Here is a 19,038-nt window from a genome sequence, read left to right as displayed (position 1 = left end):
GATGCGCGTTGGTGTGTGAAATAGACAACTTACGTGCCATTCCATACGCACATGTGTGTGTGTGAGTGGGAGGATGCCAACTTGCAAGGAAAAATGCAGAGGAAAATTGCTGGCGGTGGCAAAGTTTCTGTGCCCCTCCGCCCCCGCACTCTTTTCACTCTTTTTTGCACATTTTTCACTGCCATGTGCCAGGTTCATGTCGTTTGCTGGCACCCCTTAGTTTCCCCCCTTTTCCTAGTTTTTCCTCTATTTTCCTACTCTCCTTTTTTTGCAGTTTTCCTGCACTGGCACTTGGGGAATTTACGTGTGCATGCATACGCTTAGTTCGCCCCTCCCCTCGCAAAAGGGAAAGCAAATTTGAGCCAAGTTCCCTTTGTCGACTTGGCCTCCTTTTGTTTTCTGGCTCTGCGGTTAAGCAGAAATAATGCATCTGGGATGTGTGCATTTTTATGCGAGGATATCTGCATTCCTCTCCATTTCCATGGCCTCTAATGAGAGAAACTCCGAACTTTCGTGGCCGAAAGTTCCCCAAAGAACAAGGACAATTGTATTTTTTTTTTGTAATTTATTTCTTGTGTTTTATTGTATTTCATTGTTTTGTTTGTTGTTCATTGATGTTTGTTGTTTTCATGTTTTGTTTTTAATTTTTTCCCATTTACTGCTAAATAACTTTAAATGTTGTATTCTCATTATCAATATAATTTCATTCATCATCTTTCTCACTTGCCAGCTTCTTATTCATTTTCTTTTCACTTTCTTCTGCTCGTTGTTGTTGTTGCATTTCGCAAGATTTGTTTTCGCTTTGCTTTGCCTTCCTGGTTCGTTCTTTACATGAATAATAACTAAATTTGTTTCATTACAATAATAAATATAATAATAATAATAGGTAATAATGATTTGTTTATTAAATATTTTTAAAAAATTTTCATTTTTTTGTGTTTTGTTTTATTTTAGGAGTATATGTATCATCGCTATCAATTATCATTCGTCAGAGACTTCGCCCAAAACGTGATCTCTTTCGTTCAGTTTTACTTTTGTGGATCTCTTCCTGCCAAAAACTCCATATCTTACGATCTATTATTCCAATTCATCTTTATTTGTATATGTGTATAGTTAAGTTGTATATACTAGTTCATTAATGTATATTTAATATATGTTTAATACAATGTATATTTATAAAAAATAAAACAAACTACAAAAATATATATGAACACAAAAATAAACAACGAACAACAATTATTCCGTCAACTTCTTCTCTTTCCGCGAATATCACAAAACAAAAACGACAAAAGACGAAGAAATAATATCGGGAACTTAACTCAATTAGAAACGATATAGATATAGAGATAGGGACATTAGGGGTAGGGTTCTGCAGAGAGTGCACTCCGCTTGAAGAACATATTGAAAAATTCGTTGATATCACCTGACAAAAATGAATAACTACTTACAGTACATACAAACATATGCCATGTATCATAGTGTAATTTAACATTACGCTTACTTTACCATCTGAATTAGAGTAAAATTGATTTTGCCTCACATTCTCGATAAGGTTCCTCGTAATATCCCTTCTTCACTCTGCTCTCAGGGGTCAATACATTTAGTTTTCTTTACGTTGCAACATTCAGTAATTGTATTTTGTTTTAGTTTCGGTTTTTGTTTTTTCTTTCAATAAACACATCACATCATATTCACAATTAATAATCATAATGATCTAATATATATGTGTAAATATAAATTAAAATTAACAATAATAACTATGACTTACAATGAAGGAGACTCTACACATTACTATTTTAATCCACTTTCCTTTCCATTCAGAAATATTTTCTGGTAAGTTTTAGTTTCTGTTTGTTTTTGGAGCGCCATGTACAAGCGTCAAGGGAAATTTGTTTTCGAAACAATTCGAAACTATTCAAAGGGTTGAAAGGATCGCATCGAAATCAATGTATATTGGTGTATATATTGGTTTGATGTTAAGGCAAATAAAAGTTTCGTTTCTAGTTTACAAACTCGTGCTATTCTACATGCGCGGCCATGTCAAGTTACATGCCAGTCTACACATACTAGAGGAGATGTCAAGTCGAACAAAATTCCGCTGAAATCTCTTATGGTACAATGATTCTATAGTGTCTATACGTTTGTAGTTAGTTTGCTTAGTAACTAGGACTTCTCATTCCCACTTATTGGTTTTTGTATTTTTTTTTCGTTTTTTCGTTTTTTCCTTTTTCACTTTTCTTTTAAGAACATTTATTTTTACACAAAACTTCCTTGGTTTTTTGTTTGCCATTTTGCAGCTTATTGTATTACTCATTTGTCGTTATTATAATAAATGTTAGTAACTGTTAAAATGTCGACGAGTTTTAGTTTGAGAATCTACGCGTATGTGTGTTTATATTTATCATTACGTTACTTGTTTACTTTAGTTAAGTTTAGTTTAGTTTATTCGTTTACAACTGTTCCGCTTTCTCTTGCTGTCGTTGCACATAGATTTAAGGTCTGATTATAATGGACGGAAACTTATTAGGCATTCTTATTTGGAGTTCGGGGAGATACGACTTCCGTGCGATCGAGTAAGTTGCGGAGGCTTCGAAGAGAGCGAGCTGAGTTGAGTACTACGAGTGGTAAGGTTAAAGTGCTGGACTCGGACACCTAGTTACTGGGCATCCGAGTGTTAGATAGAAAGAGGAACTCAGGTGTATGGGTAGAAGGTGAGATAGTGAGAGTGATAGTGAGAAAACAAATTTCCGTATATTATAGCCAGCCCTTAAATGTATATGTAGATAAATCTGTTATTGTTGAACAATTATTAGCTAGATGTCGAGTATTATTGGTGTTATCTTTATTGAATGGAGATATTCGTACGCTTGCCTCGAGATGGAACCAATTTAAAATTACGTTTAACTATCCTGCTTGCAATGGCTCTAGTAATCGATTGCAACTATATAGTTCGCTTTACTTTAATTCCATTTTACCTTTATCCAATTCTGCCTGCTCTCGTTAAATTATTATTTCTCTTCTTCCGTTTACTTTTTGTTTCTTTAAAAGATCACATTTCATGTTTAGTTGCCATTAGTAAATATATATATATATATAATCAATATATTTTTGTTAATGTATATATTTATACGTGTACAGACATAAATATATGTAGTATATATACATATAGTGTATATACGTATGCTTTTGTATATAATAAGTAGTTTCCATTCTGCAATTTATTGTAATTCTTGTTATTCTGTGTGTCGAAATACGCTCTTGAGTGTATAAAAAAACCAAGTCACAAATATTTATTACAACAGCGCCAAACTGTAAACGAACAGTGAATCGGAAATAAGTTTGGATTCGCAAATGTCGCATATAGTGGTTATGTCTCTATATACATATATAGTGCTTACAAATCGTTTGCATAGGAAGATATAGTACGGTACGATTTCGATTTCGATTTCAGTGTGAACTGTGTGTTACTGCTCAATAAATGTTGCTTAGAGTTCTTTTGGATTCATTTACTAGACAATTCAGCTAAACGAGTGGTTAATTATACACTTTAAAAAAGTCTCCGTCTTTGTTTGTTGTTGCAAAAAATGCTTATTCCTTTAGATTTGATTAAATTTCTTGTTGTTGTTTACCTCATCTCGATTTTGTTTATCAGTGTTGTTTTTGATGCTTCCTTTGTATATAAAAAATATGATTTCTCTTGCTGTAGTTTTGCTGATTTATCTTGATCATTATTATAAAATGTAAAAAAAGATTATGGTTTCTGTACTCTGTATTCTGTATCTGATCTTTGCTTTCTGCTTAATAAAATCCCCATATCGTTTGCCTCTCGCTTGTAGTAAATCGTTGTTGCAAAAATAGGACGTGACTGTACTTTTTTTCATCTTCATCCTGATCCTCATCGTTATCGTTATCGTTATCGTTATTATTATTGTTATTGTTATGTGTTTATTATTAGTTGTTCTTGCTGCTTATCTATGGCCTATGTAGATTCTGTTTTTGATTAATTTTGACTATTTGCCATGGAGAACGGTTTGTCAGGCTTAACTTTACCTAATATTAACACTCCTCACTAAATTGTTATCCACTTTTATGAACCTTTTTCTTGTATTTTTATTTGCATTGAAATATGGAACACTAGAGTTTAAAATAGTTTGTAACTAATTTTAATGCAACTCCTCTCATCTTTCCTTTGTAATATTAAGTTCAATTTTTAATTGCTAATTTTCTTTTCTTACTTTTGCATGTAACAACACTCTTTTTTTTTTTTTTTTTTTTTTTTCTCCTTTTGTTTTGGTTTTGTAATATTGTAGAGTCGTCACTCAATATTTTCCCTCTAATGCATTTCACTTGATGTGTAAGTCGAGTGCTTACACCTTTAAGTCTTGCTATACGTACGAAAAAGTTCTGTAGAGTTTTAATTTCTCTTCCCCCAATAGTACTTTCGGTTCTTAATTTTGTAAATAGTTCGTATCAACCTTTAATTTTCATCAAAAACTGTCATTACTGCCTTGTGTTCTAGTGTTTGTGTTTCGTAGAATGTGATTGTTTGAAGTTTTCCTTACTAGCTTCGACCTTTCAGACAGGTTCTGCTGTTGCTTTTTGATTTCATCCAATTTAGCTTGGAGTTTGTGTAGAGCGTAGCTTTGGGAGTATCATTGATTGGTATACGTATTGAGTTGCTTAGGTTGTGAGGAGTATGCAATATAAGTATCTAGGTGAAGTGGAGTTGACGAAAACGAGTATTCCAATGGATAAGGTAGGTGAGAAACTTTTAATAAAAACCCTATACGGTGAAATCTCTGGAGATTGAAAAACTCTAGTTGCGGCCCCATAAAGTAGGCCATGAAATATTTTAAAACGTTAAAATGGTTTAATTTTAATTTCAGCTCTTAAGTTTCATTGCCTACTTTTGGGTGCCTTAACTATTGTTTTCGAATCTCCGGTGATCCCAGACACAGCTCACCCCCACGACTTAATATACGTTTCTGGGAAAATGAACAGAGCTGCCCCCTCAGGCAGGTGGTGGAACCCCTTCTCCTAGATGCAGGCCGATGGAGACGCCACTGTGGCCGGCGCCACCGTGATGGTGGTGGCGGGCAGGGCGGCCACTGTGGTGGCCACCACCTGGCCCATTTGCGTCTGGTAGTGGTGGTGCCCCACGAAGGCGTGCTGCTGCTGCTGCGGCGGCGCCGCCTGCGCGGTGTACTTCAGCAGATGCTGCTGCGGCGCGGCCTGCAGCGAGATGAACGGCGCCGCCTGGATGGGGATGCAGTTGGAGTTGTAGTCGCTGCTCAGCACCAAAGTGGGCGTGGCATCGGTGTAGTAGGCCGGCGCCTTCAGGAAGGTCGCCGTGGCCGCCGGGCCCGCGTACTGCTGCTGCGGCGTGGGCATCGTGGCCGTCGAGGTGGTGGACAGCGTGGTGGCCGACGAGAGGGTGGGCGAGGTGGCTATCGAGCAGGAGGAGGACGAGGAGGCCGACGAGGGGGGAGTAGGGCGAGCTGCAGTGGTACGTGATGTGTGGTTGCTGCTGCGCATGTTGCTGCTGCAGGTGTTGCTGCTGCTGCTGATGCTGTTGCTGTTGCTGTTGCTGCTGTTGGTAGATGTTGCTGGCGGCGTGTGCTGCCTGCTTGCTGGCGTTGCTGTGGTAGTAGTTGTTATTGCTGTTGGTGCTGTGATAGCTGAACTGTTGCTGCTGCTGCTGCTGCGGCGGCTGCTGCTGCTGTTGCTGTTGTTGCTGTTGCTGCTGCTGCGGCTCGATGATGATCAAGTTGCTGGCGCCGTTGAAGCCGGCGGCTGCTGCTGCCGCTGCCGCTGCCGGAGAGGCTGTTGTTGTGGCCACCGGCACGGCGGGCTGCTGCTCACTGGGACTGGTGATCATGGCCGCCATGATGTTGGCCGGCGGCAGGACAATCGGTATGTGGTAGTATTTACACTGCTTGCGGCGGCACTGGCTGTTGGCGTGGTCGCGGCAGACAGCAACACGTTGATCAATCACCTCGACCTTGTCATCTGATCGGGATCAGGAAGCGGGGATAGACACAAAAAGAGAGAGCGGGAAGTTAGTAAGTCGGATGAAGGCGGCGGTTCGTACGTTAAGTTGGTTGGCATTAGAAAACAGTGAAAGCTTTTCCAAACAATTTGTTCAAGTTTATCGGTAATAAAAAAGTGATCTTTACTGCAGCTGACTTTCACACAATTACATGAGTTCTTATGAAAGTGAGGGTGAAGACTTTGCTTCAGATTTAGCTGCCAGCTGCCAGCTGCTGTGAACAAAACCTCTCGCATTTGGCTCGAAAGAGTTCTTTACAATACTCCATACTTTTGTGTATTTTTGTGTGTGTAATTATCTTGACGGAAAGCCAACTTAAAATCGAACAAAAAATAATCACGGAAATGGTCAAACATTTTTATTAAATCAAGTCTGCAGCCAATTCAGCTAAACTAAGATAAATTAATTGTGGTGTTCTCCTAACTACAACTTAGGATTAAACGGAAATCATCTCAACAATTTCTAGGAGAAGGTAGCACTAAAAGCGTTCAGATATAGATTTAGAACTAAACCCAAGAGTGGGGAACGTAAGGAAAGAAGGGAAACATATAGAAGGATAAAGTGAACTTAGGAAAAGGAAGAAACTTAGGCACATGCACTTACCTTCAGTTAAATGAACGAATCTACAATTTAACCGACTGCACATAGATCTATTAAAATCTTGGCACACCGGGAGGGTGTCCAGTAACTATATTGGGCATGAGAGTTTGTTGTGTTTCAGACATAGTTTTTGTTTTTGATTTTGTTTTTGTTTTTGTATTTTTTTGGGTATGGCAGGATGCAAACGGAAACCAATTCAGGAAATCATAAAGAGTTTGTGGGGGTTTTGTGTGATTCGGGGTTTTGGTTTGGGGGATTTTTTTATATTTATCATCGGTTTTCAGTTTCGAAAAAAAGAGAAGAGCAGAAAAAAGAAAAGAAAAAGAGCACAAATTAGTTATATCTTATAATATTGAAATGGTTCACTAGAATGGTTAATGGTTGGTTAGAATAAATACGGTTTCGGTTTTACAATTGCTTGATGTTGGTGGAGTTCCAGATGTTAGTCGTTGTTAATAGAGCTAACTAGATATGTAGGTATAGGTATGTCTCGAACCTATTGGTTCTTATCGGTTTCACATGATACATTTAATATAGATACTCGTATGTTAAGCTAGTTTTCTCTCCGACTTAAATAATCTAAAAAGGCGAAGAGTCAAATCATAAAATGGCATTGCAAATGAACAAAAAGGGCTTCTGAATTTCTGAATTTCATAGTGTGTTCCTCGCAATTGGTTTTTTGTTTTTTTTCTGTGGGTTCGTTTTCGTCTTTCGATGGGATAAACTGCGGGTCGTATTGTGTGTGTGTGTTGGGAACTTAAGTGCATAGCTGAGAAATAAAGTTTGCCACGAAATAAAACACTCTGTGGAAGCAGCAAGTATTCGATCAACAGAAACTGGGCCAAGAAAAGCTAAAAAAGCTTCGAAAGCGAAGCGCCTCGTCAAGGAGCTATCTATGGATGGACTCACTCGTAACTCGTAATTGGTATCTCATTTAGGGAACTCAAAAATGCTCTGATCTCTGATCTGATCAATCAGACTGATTGACTGATTGCTTTTGCTTAGGTTCTATTGGGGCTGTACTAGGCGGTAACAATTACATATCCTAATAGGCGGCACTAGAAATATAAGAAAAGAGAAGAGAGAGAAGAGAGAGAAAGAGAGATCGTAAAGGTGGGGTTAATTCTTTTTGTACCATCGTGTGGAGGCCTCTTCTTCTTCTCGTACGAGTGCGACACAGAAACCAAAGAGGGGTGGAAATCAAAAGCTGCCAAGCTGAACTCAAAGTTAAGGCTCAAGCTCCTTCGATCCTCGCACACGAAGCACACGGAAAGCGGAAGCCAAGGCAAAAGCTAAGCTCACAGAACAGAACCCAAATGGCCAAGAAGCTCTCCAAGGAGTTAACCGGGCTAAAAAAGGGAAGGGGGAAGGGGTGGAGGGTGGGGATCGACCTCTGCATACCTAATCACGTAAAAGGTGCCGTTCACTAGCATCGGACACTGAGTGTACAAGAGGCCCCTCTCCGGTTGGGCTACGATATCGAAATATATATAGAGAGAATACACAGTTTATATATAGTATTTATCTCGGGCGAATGGGTGGGTGGTTGGGTGGTTGGTTGGTTGGTTTGTTGTGTGATATGAGTGTGGGTGGGTGTGTGTCTGTTTTGGGTGGGTGTATGTTCGGGTGTTTGAAAAACAAACAACTGCTAACAGCTATGACACCCCGAGGTGTGTCCATGTCTCACGGCTCACCGCTCACGGTATTTGGCATTTGGCATATGGCATATGGCTTATATACCAAACGGCTCCTGACATCACCAAGTCAACGTCATCGTCTCGGAGCCGCGCCTTTTGGCCCGGCTTTCTTGTTTGTTTGTTCGTTTGATTGTTGACTCTTGTCTGAGGAGCGGCAGCGCATTTAATTTGATTAACTCAACGACCCCCCTCAACTGCCCCTCCGAAAGTCAGGGTGTAAAATTTAAGTCGGGCAAAAGTTAGCCCAGCTAATACTTGCTGCTCTAGTTGTGTTTTATTTCCTTTCGCGGCTGGTTAAACGGGTCAAAAGAACACATAAACTTAGCATGGGGGAATGGGGGCAAGCGGTCTCATGCAGGAAGCCAACGGATGGCGGCGATAGTCGGGGCAGACTGTACCTGGCCACTGGCATCCGTGTAGATGACGCAGGAAGCGTTCAGGGGTATTTTCGGGTTCGCTATGGGGCCAAATTGGTTTGGCCATAAAGCCGAGAAAAACATGCCTCAAATCAAGTATGCGTTATGAGACAAATATTTATATAGAAAAATGTGTGGTTTGGTGAAAGTGGTTTGGTGATAACAAAAAAAATGACAATTTTGTGAACACAAAATATATAGTATAAAATTGTTTTAATTTCGGTATTTGTTGGTTTTCCATGCAGCGTTTGTTTTTCGATCCAAATCCGTGCGTGATTGTTGTTATTCATAAATTAAATAGATATAAACATTTGGTTTCGGTTTGTTTGAGTTGCATGCAAATGGTGAGAACATTGTTTCATGGTTTAAATATATCATTGTTGATTTATTGCGCATGTGTGTTAGCATGTAAAAAGGTAGAAAAATTAGAGGAAATAATTAGATTGTTCGTAACTCCATCAGAGAAATCAAAACAAATTAGTTTGCATAAAAGTCTTAAAATTAAGCTTAAGCTGCATATGCGAAAAACAAGATTCTCACTAGTCTAGTCTAGTTCCCAAATTGTAGAGTACGTTGGTCGGATTTCGCCCTATCTTCCTTTCTCTTTAACAGTCCTTGATTTCGAATTATGCAAATAAAGGGGAGGCCTCGAAAAAACGAAAACTTTTGGGGAAGAGGTGGAAATAAAGTTTGCGGGCCACACGGGACACGAGTTAATAAATGTAAATGTGTGACACCACGCCCTCCGCCGTCGCCCCCATTAAAATAACAATGTTTTCGTGTTGTAATTACGGCTTTCGCCCAGCAGACCGCACCCTCCCACCCGTGTAATTAACTTGTTGCTGGCGGAAAAGTTTTTTCGGATCTCCGGCTTTGTTGTTCGCATATGCAAAAAGGCGAAACGCACTTAAACCTATCGTAGATTAGTTCGGGTTCGGTTCAGTTTGGTTTGGTTTTTAAGCTAGATGGCAGCAGCAGCCGGCAAATTAGCAAATTATAAAAGAGTAGCATACTTTTTGGGGCTTGGGCGGTTAGTTGACGCTGCAAATAAAGGGGATTAAACTAAAATAAAAAACGGCATGAAGCGCAGGCTAAGCGGCAACTGAAAAAAGCAGAAAAAAACGATGAGTAATAAAAAAAGGCGTATTAAGTAGTTAACAAATAAAAACTCATTCGCCAGCAGCTATTCGCAATCGCATTTTTGAAGCGCATTTCAAACTTGTTACTGCGTCAGCCGTAAATGCTGTAAACGAGAAAAAAAAGAGGGTAAGCTCGGTTCGGTTATCAAGCAGGGTTCAGTTAACAATCGCTCCTCACAGGACATCACACAGAAACAAGGCAAATACTTACTACATACATACAAACAAGCCTGCAAAAGTCAATCAAATATGGTAGATACAAGTACGGATAAATAGGGGTATGCATAGGGTTGGTATCGAATTTCAAAGGGAAACGCAAGAAAACTTTCACTAAATTCTTTCGGTTTACCAGTTTGCCTTGTAGTTGTGGTGTTTGTTTTATTTTTTGGCTGTGTGTGTGGGTGTTTTGGGTGTGTGTGACTGGGCTATAGACTCTGGTTGTTCCAGCGCAGGAAAAGTTGAAGCAGTATTCTATTTGGTTTTAGATGTTCTCGTTCTCAAGCGCTTCGCGGTGCCTTTAAAGCAACTTCACCTAGAAAGCATCTCGCACTACAAACTTGCTAACTAAGTGTAAGTGTATGTAAAGTGGTGTGTATGTGTGTTTTTGGGTGTGATTGTGTAGGTGTGTGTGCGTGTTGGTTAAGTATCATATGGAGTATAGTCTCCTCTATGTTCAGCAAACAGTCAAACATTTTACATTGCGGATCTTTTTGCATATCCTGCTGTTACGAAAAAGAAAGAAAAAATTCGTTTGAAAAGAAACAAAAAAAGAAGTCATGTTAATAACATATTCTGGCCACAAGTGTATTGTATATGTGTATGGACGACTCGGCGGGCTAAGGAGATCCGATGTCCGATCGAACAGGAACCAATAACCCCGATCCTCGATCTCCGATCTTCCTTAGCTCCGCCGATCGAAGCGGTTAAACGACAAAAACGAGTCTACGAAAACATAAAATGGTGAACATTAGACATACTTAGCATCTATATAGCAGGTATCAGTCTTCAGATATAATCGTAGGTATACCGTTATGGGAGTAAACAAAAGCTCGGATATTTGGGGCGGTGCACCAGCTTACCTTAGAAGTGCTTTCATATAGCTTTACCATCATACCACATGCCTCAGAAGCCATACACGAGTTATACGAGTATATGTATGTGAACAAACGCAATGTACGAGTAGTAATATCGGTCTCGAGAGCGAGCGAGAGAGATACGTATATAGAGGGTAGAAAGAGACAGCCACTTGCAACGTCACTGCGTGATATTCATACTCATAGTCATATCGGAATACTTGCTACAAAAAAGTTCTGTTTCATTGAGCACATGCTGAAAAATTACAAATTACGCTCCAATCGAAAAGTTTCGAAAATAATGTAGAGCGACATTAAATCAAAGTAAACACAAGAAAGGCCAACTAAACGAAGTTAACTCAAAATTAATTACATGATCAGGTCGCAGTTTAGCGTACTTTCCCCCGATAATTTCTCCGAGAAAGAGAAAGACGAGCGCTTTCGACGGGCGAAAGAAAGGGTTAGATATAGTGTGTGTTGGAAGGAGACGACATTACTGTTTCTTTGGCGACGCTCAAACTTTTTGTAATGAACTCAAAGAAAAGCTTCAAGTTGAGTGGGATAGTTGTTATATCGGAGGACTGACTGATTTTAAGGATCATGCTAGTGAAAGAGTTGTAGTAAGACTGAGAATCTTAAGGTTGTGAGAGATACATCTAGAAGTAAGAGATAAAAGTTGCTGCTTGAAGGAGAGAGTCGTAGATTAAAATAGAGCAAAATGTTGGCAAGAACTTAAAATGATTCGAAGCATTTTCTTTGATAACATTACAAAAAGCACTTAACTCTAGTGGGTATATATTTGATATTGACATATGTATATATATTATATATTATTTATTCCATACACAAGAACAGCTTTAGCCAAACAATACAGTAATATTTCTCTGGGTAATCCAGCAAGCCAAGTGTATTGAGAGTTCTACCAAAGGAAATCGGGTGTGTCTGTGTGAAGTGTTTGTGAGGAAATCAAAGGAAGTTTAGTCGAGCAGAGAGCACATTGATTTACGTACGCCTAAACAGTTACCACCGAGTTTATTAATAAATAAAAGAAGCTTTTTCGAAAAATATATAGAGGAAGCTTGATTCAACTTAGGTATTCAGCAAAATGAGTAGACCAACTTAGGTGTAAAATCATAAATATACCAACAGAAATGAATCAAAATTATTAATTAATGGAAACAGCCAACAAATAGAGAGAGAGAGAAAGAGAGACAACGCACAGCAAACTGTTGTTTATGGATTAGTAGTGGGTGAGAAAGAGAGAATGTTAGTTTTGGTTTGATCACTTTCCAAGGTTCGAGTAAAAGAAGCCAACAAGTTGTTTTACGGTTTTTACAATAAAACGTATATAATATAATTTCAATATAATTTGTTGTCTTTATAATAATACGACTAATGTTAGCACAGATATAACATATTCATTAGTGTCTTTGCTTGTGTATAGATGTGTGTTTAGATATATATATATATATATTTCGACATATATCTTTAAATGTTATGAATAATTTCAACTTCGACATTCTTGCTCTGTTATCAACTCTCTTATTTGACATGCAATCGATTTGCCACACTTTTCGCTCACTTATCGTCGATGGTAGTGAAGCGATATGAGAACCTGCTTTAACTTAAATTGATTTCTCTCAGTGTATAATGTGTGAGACATCGGGTTCGGCTACAAATAAAAAAGAGGCAACTAGGTGGATTCCACTAAACTATATTTTCTATTGGACGGTACTGTACTTCTATCTATTGAAGAAGGCTTAAAAGCCCACTTTGCTATATTGAAATGGACTGTTTTCTAAGTGGTTATTATCTTTTATTTCTCTTGTATATTGAAAATCAGCCTAACTCATTGTTATCCTAGTGTCAACTGACAATTCATTGCTATATTATTGCATGGTAATGTTAACATACTGTTTTGTTGTCTGTCTGTTTGTTTGCTGTGTTCTTGGTGCATTGCAAAGTTTGAAAAAAGCGGAATAAAATATGAGCTCTTAGGTCTGAAATGCAAGTTAGTTATATCTTGGCGCCATGCAGTGGTGAGTGGTGTTTTTTGGTTAGGTTTCAGTTTTTGCTTTAGTTCTTAGTTAGCTCCAGAGCGATCTCTATATATTTTCGCGTATTTGTTCTTTTGCTGAAATTATGGGCCAACGGCAACACTTCTACATTGTTAACGAAAAAATTAACCATACGACACATATAGATAATGTTATCATACTTTAGGCAAGACATTCAGATATATGATGAATATAGGTATAATTTAGTCTGGTTTAGCTTGCTAGACGTTTATATATATGTTGGTTCAATATGGTTTTCGGCTGCCATGTTTAGTAAGCATCTTTCTTATCGAGTATATAGAGTAAGCCAAGCATTAGCTGGCCGTAGGCATATAGGATTGTTTAGATAAATGGTATATTCAGATTTTACAACTAATTCTCTACCATTAGCGTACTCATTTTGCTTGCCATTATTCTAAGAGCTAAAACGTATATAGTATGAGATGGATTTACGGAGGAAAAGATCAGTTTCCTCCTTGGGAAGAAGCAATTGTGGGGGAAGCAGGTCAAAGGAATAAAGTCAGGCAGTCCTAAGATTATGTGGGTGTTTCTGTGTGGTTGTGACAAAGGTAGCGAGGAATGCGCGAATGGGTGAAGTAATATTAAACTATAATATTAAATCAGGATTCGAAAGCTCTGGGGAAAGGGAAAGATTATTAGATTGAGAAGTACTCTGCCCAAAAGCGCTCGGCAAAGCTTGTATTTGTGAGGATCGGGATTTGATATGTCTATATATCAAAGGAGTACGTATAAATCAGTGGTGAGATGTAAAAGCGGCACAACAGAAAACGAATATCAAGTGAATACCGAAATAAGTAAGTCAAATAAAGTAAAATACCAACACACAATAAGATATATATATTTGTTTTTTCGTAAACTATATATTTAGATAAACACACTGTATTTTTCAAATAAAACATTAATAAAAACTATCGAAACTAAACTAGAATTAGGATTAGAATTAGGATAAGAATTAGTGGCAAACATCAAATCGTTTTAAGACATTAGAAGTACTTTAATTAAAAACAATTTTACAGAGATTATCATATATATCGAATAGTAATGTGTGTAGGATGTTTTGGATGTGGAGTTTTTGCGGGTGCGGGGTGTTGTAGGCGGGGAGTCTAAAACTTAAGGTGCGCAAGTCAGTGGCAAATTTATCTCGTTGCTTTTGTAGGTTCTTCTCAAGAATTTCTCAATCGGGAACACACTTCAAAAATTATATAATAACTACACTAAAAACTGGTTTATAAGTACATAAAATACATAAATATCAACGTAAACATTACATAGAAAAGAACGTAAAGAAAAACTGATAATCACACGAGATCTAACATTAAAAACTTAGTTCTGTTTGTCAATGATTTTATTCTTTGCTTAACATTTCGTTTACAGAAAAGAAAACATTTATAATACATCGAAAGAGTGGGCGATAGTTGTTAAAAGACAGATGAAGAGTGGGATTTCGTTTAATATAAAGATAGTCGTTAAAAATCAAAAGGATTTACATAGTTCAGGTGGTCAACACATCAAATTTAAATCTCGATAACATAACATTAACATAAATTAATTTTGCTGGCTTTACAGTCTGAAAGGTGTACGGGTGTTTGGTGTGTTAGAGTGAAACGGATAGAGAGACGTGTTCGTGACTGTACTGTAATATCTGATTAGTAAGCTAGACATACGATTTACAGATCGATCTTGGTCATGTTTATGCCTTTTCTGGGGTATTGGTGTATTGGTGAGGGATGAGCGTGTGTTAGAGTACATAGTGTGGGTGTATATATCGTATCGTATATGGGTAGCAGCATACAGCACGTACAGCTAGGTTTATATGTATATGTATATCGTATAAGTATTCTATATAAACTAGACAATATTCGTTACGCATTTATCGTTGCTCAACAATTTTAAACAATTACAACAGCATTCACGCTAGCTAGCTAGCTAGTTAGGAAACATTCAGAGACAGCGATAGGGTGTTAAAGAGAGAGAGCGCGCGGAAAATGGATGATGAGCGGGGGCGAGAGAGAGAGACAGCTATACGAACTACCGCATGTGGGAGGCAGGGACGGCGATATGGCATTAAGCACCCGCAACTAGCAACAAGCATACACAACTGTACCCAGCATCGGCAGCAGCATTAGAGGTTTGAATTCTCCCCATGGCATTATCTTTTTGATCCCGCAAAGCTTTTTCGCTATCACAGTTCTTCGTTGTGTTTATTCTCCCGTACTACTGTCTCTTTTCCCGCCCTCCATTTGTGTTTTATTGATCCTTTTGTGTAATCGCTTTCTATAAACTAGAGTTGACTAAGTGCTATCCGAAAAAAGGAACTTAAGTATTACTATCAGCTAACATCTGTTTCTCTTCCGTTCGCTTGTGCTTTGTAAGCATGCTTTTGCGATCCTTGTGCGAAAATGGCAACACTTTTGAGTCACAGTGAGGTTATGTTTCGTTTGTCAAATAACTTAATGGCAAATTATCGATTCTTCATTTCTCAGCAAGTTTTGGGCATTCGTGTTAGTAGGTCTTGATCTTCGATCTGTCTCGCTGTCGGTCTGATTTTTGCTATCGGCTATCGTGTCATGGTTCGTGTTTCTAACGCTATGAGGCCTATGGTACAACTAAGGTCTAAACGCTTCTCTCTACTTGTCCTTTTCCAAGAAAACTGAGGCACATAATCTTACGTCTTCGATGTGTCTAAACCTAAGTATCTAATTAAGTGTGACTCTTCCATCGGCTCGATGGCTCGGTGTCTTAAGTACAGTTGTGTTTGGGTAGGTTAGTTATCGAACTTCCTAGGAGGTCTTCATCTTCTTGTAGGGGTTCAGTACCATGGCACTGCCAGGAGTTGCTCCCTGGGCGGCTGCTGCGGCCGCTGCAGCGGCTGCTGCGTACTGTTGCGCCGCAGCAGCCTGTGTTTGTGGCATGGCATAGGCCGCCGTAGGCATCATTCCGGGATAGAAGTATCCCTGGGCCTGGGCATATGGCATGGGTGAGGGGGCTCTTAGTAGAGCAGCGGACTGGTACTGAGTGGCACCGACCGATCCGGCAGGGGCAGCCCTGACTGGAGTGCCGGGCACTGGGGTGGCAAGTCCGGAGCTGGGCAGAGAGCTCAGCTGGCGCATCTGGGCCTGGGCTTGAGCCTGGGCTTGGGCCTGGGCCTGCATCTGGAGCAGAGTGGCCATGGAAACGGCTTGGGGCTGGGCTGCCTGAATGGTCTGGGGTGCAGGTGCCGCTGCCACGTAGCTCTTGTTTAAGGTCAAGCCAGTGTAGGCAGCTGCCGCGGAGGAAGCTCCTGGCTTCCCAGCCGCACTGGCCACCTTCAGGGCGTAGTTCTTCTGGGCCACCTCCTTGGCCAGGGCAGCAGGATCGGTGTAGTAGCCACCGGCAGTGGCCGCCTGGGGGGCGAGACCAGCTGCTGCAGCATAGGCCGCGTAGGCCTGCTGGGCGTAGGCCGCCTGGGCTTGGGCCTGGGCCTGAACTTGGGCCTGGACCTGAGCCTGCTGCTGCTGCTGTTGCTGCTGCTGCTGCATCTGCGCCTGCGCATAGGAGGGCGTGCTGCTGGGCAGACTGACCATGGTGGAGGTGGCGCCGCCGTAGGGGGAGTACAGGTTGCCATAGCTGTAGGATGGAATGGCGTAGTTGATGCGCTGCAATCCCTGAGCTTGGGCTTGTGCCTGTGCCTGTGCCTGATTGATCGACTGGTAGGAAACCGGGGGGCAGAGGTGGTGGGTGTGGGCAGGATGCCGGTGCTGTGGCCATTGACCGAGTACCGCGAGTAGCCCTCGCCGTTCTGCTTGGCAAAGCTGCGCGATGCCGATGCCGATGCTGCTGCGGCGCTAATGCCCTCTAAATCGCCATTCAGCTCCTCGGGATTAGCCGACTTGAGCTGCCCGTTGTTCAGATTGTTGTTGATGTACGACAAGTAGTTGTTGTTGTCGCCCAGGCCGTTCGGCAAAGGCAGGAGACTCTCCCCCTGCGGGGAACTGGGGCAAGGGGGTGGTGGCGAGGCACCATTGGGGGGCGTGGCTGCTGCGTTAGCTGTATCTAAAGTATCTGCTGCTGCTGCTGCTGCTACTGTTACTGCTGCTGTTTCTGTTGCTACTGTGTCTGGATTGGGTGAGATTGTTCGTGTTGTATTACAATCGTTAGTGGGACTGGGGTTCTGGTTCTGGTTCGAATTCGGATTGTGGTTCAGATTCAGATTCAGATTGAGTTTCGTTTGGTCACTATTGTCTTGATTGCTAGCTTGATCAGCGGCATCGCTGCGATCCGCATTATCAGTTTCACCATCAGCAGCGCTCTCGCGATCTTTGTCATTATCTGGATTGCGATCGGAATCGGGATCACTATCGTTCGGATTAGTAATGGCTTTTGCTGTGGCTGCTATTGTTGCTGATACTGAGGCTGATGATGTTGATGATGATGTTGCTGTTGTTGTTTCTACTGCTGATGATGGTATATTGGTAGTAGTAGCAATTACAGCGTTCATGATACTTTGTTTGTTGTTATTTATATTATTAATCATATTATTACTGGCTGTTGCTGTTGTAGTTGTTGTTGTTATGGCGCTACTTAATTGTAGTTGTTGTAGTAGTACATTTTGTTGTTGTTGTTGTTGTTGATGTAGTTGTTGTTGTTGTTGTGGTGGTGGTTGTTGTTGTTGTTGTTGTTGGGGATACTCACATGAGACTGGCACATAGGGCTGCATTAGCTGCTGATAGGCGGTCGCACCGGGCTGATAAACTGGAATGCCAGACTTTTCGGCAGCTGGACGTTTGAACGGAACCATGCCAGAGAATTGCTAACGTTGCGAGAAAGAGATGGGTAGAGGGAAAGAGAAAGAGATAAGAGATATTCATTAGTATTATAGATTTACTTCCCGTTTGTACAACTTAGTCTACTGGTAACCGTATTACACTATAACAATTGCTTACAAACGAGCTTGCTTTTGGTTAATTTTGAGTTTCTTATTTTATTTTTTGCGCTTTGCTTGCTTTTTTTCGCCAATTTCTATTCGTTTCGGGTGAGAGTTACCAAAAAATTATAGGAAATATGAAACGGAATATATATTTCAACTGAATGAAATCAGAAATCAAAATGGAAAATCTAAGCATAGGCTGAATATAGTTTGCAACTCAATGAATCGAAAGTGCGTGCAGTTCAGTGAAAAGTACTGGGAAAAGCGTTCTTAGTTTACATTTGAGTGAGAAGAATAAGCTTTCTGTGTTATGGATTTATTGAATTTTCTGTTGTGATATTATCCGATCTTTTTATTTTGATATTTTGTGTGTGCGTATAAGCTTGATATTATTGTAAAGTTGGTCATTGCGATCAACCTGAAATTGGTTTATAATTAATATATATTTATTGATATAGATTTTTAAGAAGCAGACCAATGTCCATGATTTATCGATTTAATATAAAATTTGTTTGATTTTGAATGCATGCGGCGTTCGTCGAAAGTTCGGCTGGTTATTAGCATGTCTGTATATATTTATCGCTGTTATGGCTATTCAGGCAGTAGTCTTTATAGTGTACGAGTATATATGCCGATCGGGTTCTAGGCTGACTACAGAACGTGGCGATTGTCATTCAGTTTGGAGTACTTACGAAGTTTTCATAGTAAAATGAACCAACCGTTTTAACATCCATCTTTTTTGGCAGTTATCGATTGTTGTTGATTATGCGGTTAGTGTATGATTTGTAGTTGATTGTTGGGTTATCATTGTTTGATTGATGATCAGATCGGATCGGATCGAATCGAATCGAATCGGATCGGGTTAGCACACACATTTCGCAATTATTATTTTCGATTTCGCGGGACAGTGAGAGAGGTGGAGTTTTGAAACGAACGCAAGAGATATGGAATCGAAGAAGAGCAAATGAAGAGGAGAGAAGAACACAAACGAAATTAGTGGATATATCCTGGGCACAGTACGGTGGCAATATGGCAATAATCAGATACATATATACATAAACGGGTACACAGATACTTAGT

At 40.0% G+C, this 19,038-nt stretch overlaps 2 protein-coding genes across 2 annotated transcripts in view; both read right to left on the bottom strand.

The window, feature by feature from the left end:
- Nucleotides 1-4,241: 4,241 nt before the first annotated feature.
- Nucleotides 4,242-13,388, bottom strand: LOC122320098 (myb-like protein AA). The gene is given in 4 exon segments (XM_043208174.1): nt 4,242-5,484; nt 5,486-6,009; nt 6,653-6,737; nt 8,745-13,388. Coding segments are annotated over 4 exon segments (1,158 nt in total). The 5' UTR covers nt 8,847-13,388; the 3' UTR covers nt 4,242-5,037.
- A 473-nt stretch (nt 13,389-13,861) lies between these two features.
- LOC108093614 (AF4/FMR2 family member lilli) overlaps nt 13,862-19,038 on the bottom strand; it is a 144,791-nt gene continuing 139,614 nt past the window's right edge. Inside the window, 2 exon segments of the mRNA XM_017193743.2 lie at nt 13,862-16,752; nt 16,755-17,841. Of these exon segments, the coding sequence (XP_017049232.2) occupies nt 15,833-16,752; nt 16,755-17,841 (2,007 nt within the window). The 3' untranslated portion in view covers nt 13,862-15,832.

This window comes from Drosophila ficusphila, unplaced genomic scaffold, assembly GCF_018152265.1.
Source record: "Drosophila ficusphila isolate 14025-0441.05 unplaced genomic scaffold, ASM1815226v1 contig_414, whole genome shotgun sequence".
In the NCBI taxonomy this organism is placed as follows: Eukaryota; Metazoa; Arthropoda; class Insecta; order Diptera; family Drosophilidae; genus Drosophila; species Drosophila ficusphila.
The sequence above is the reverse complement of the archived record's forward strand: the minus strand, read 5'-3'. Positions and strand labels throughout refer to the sequence as shown.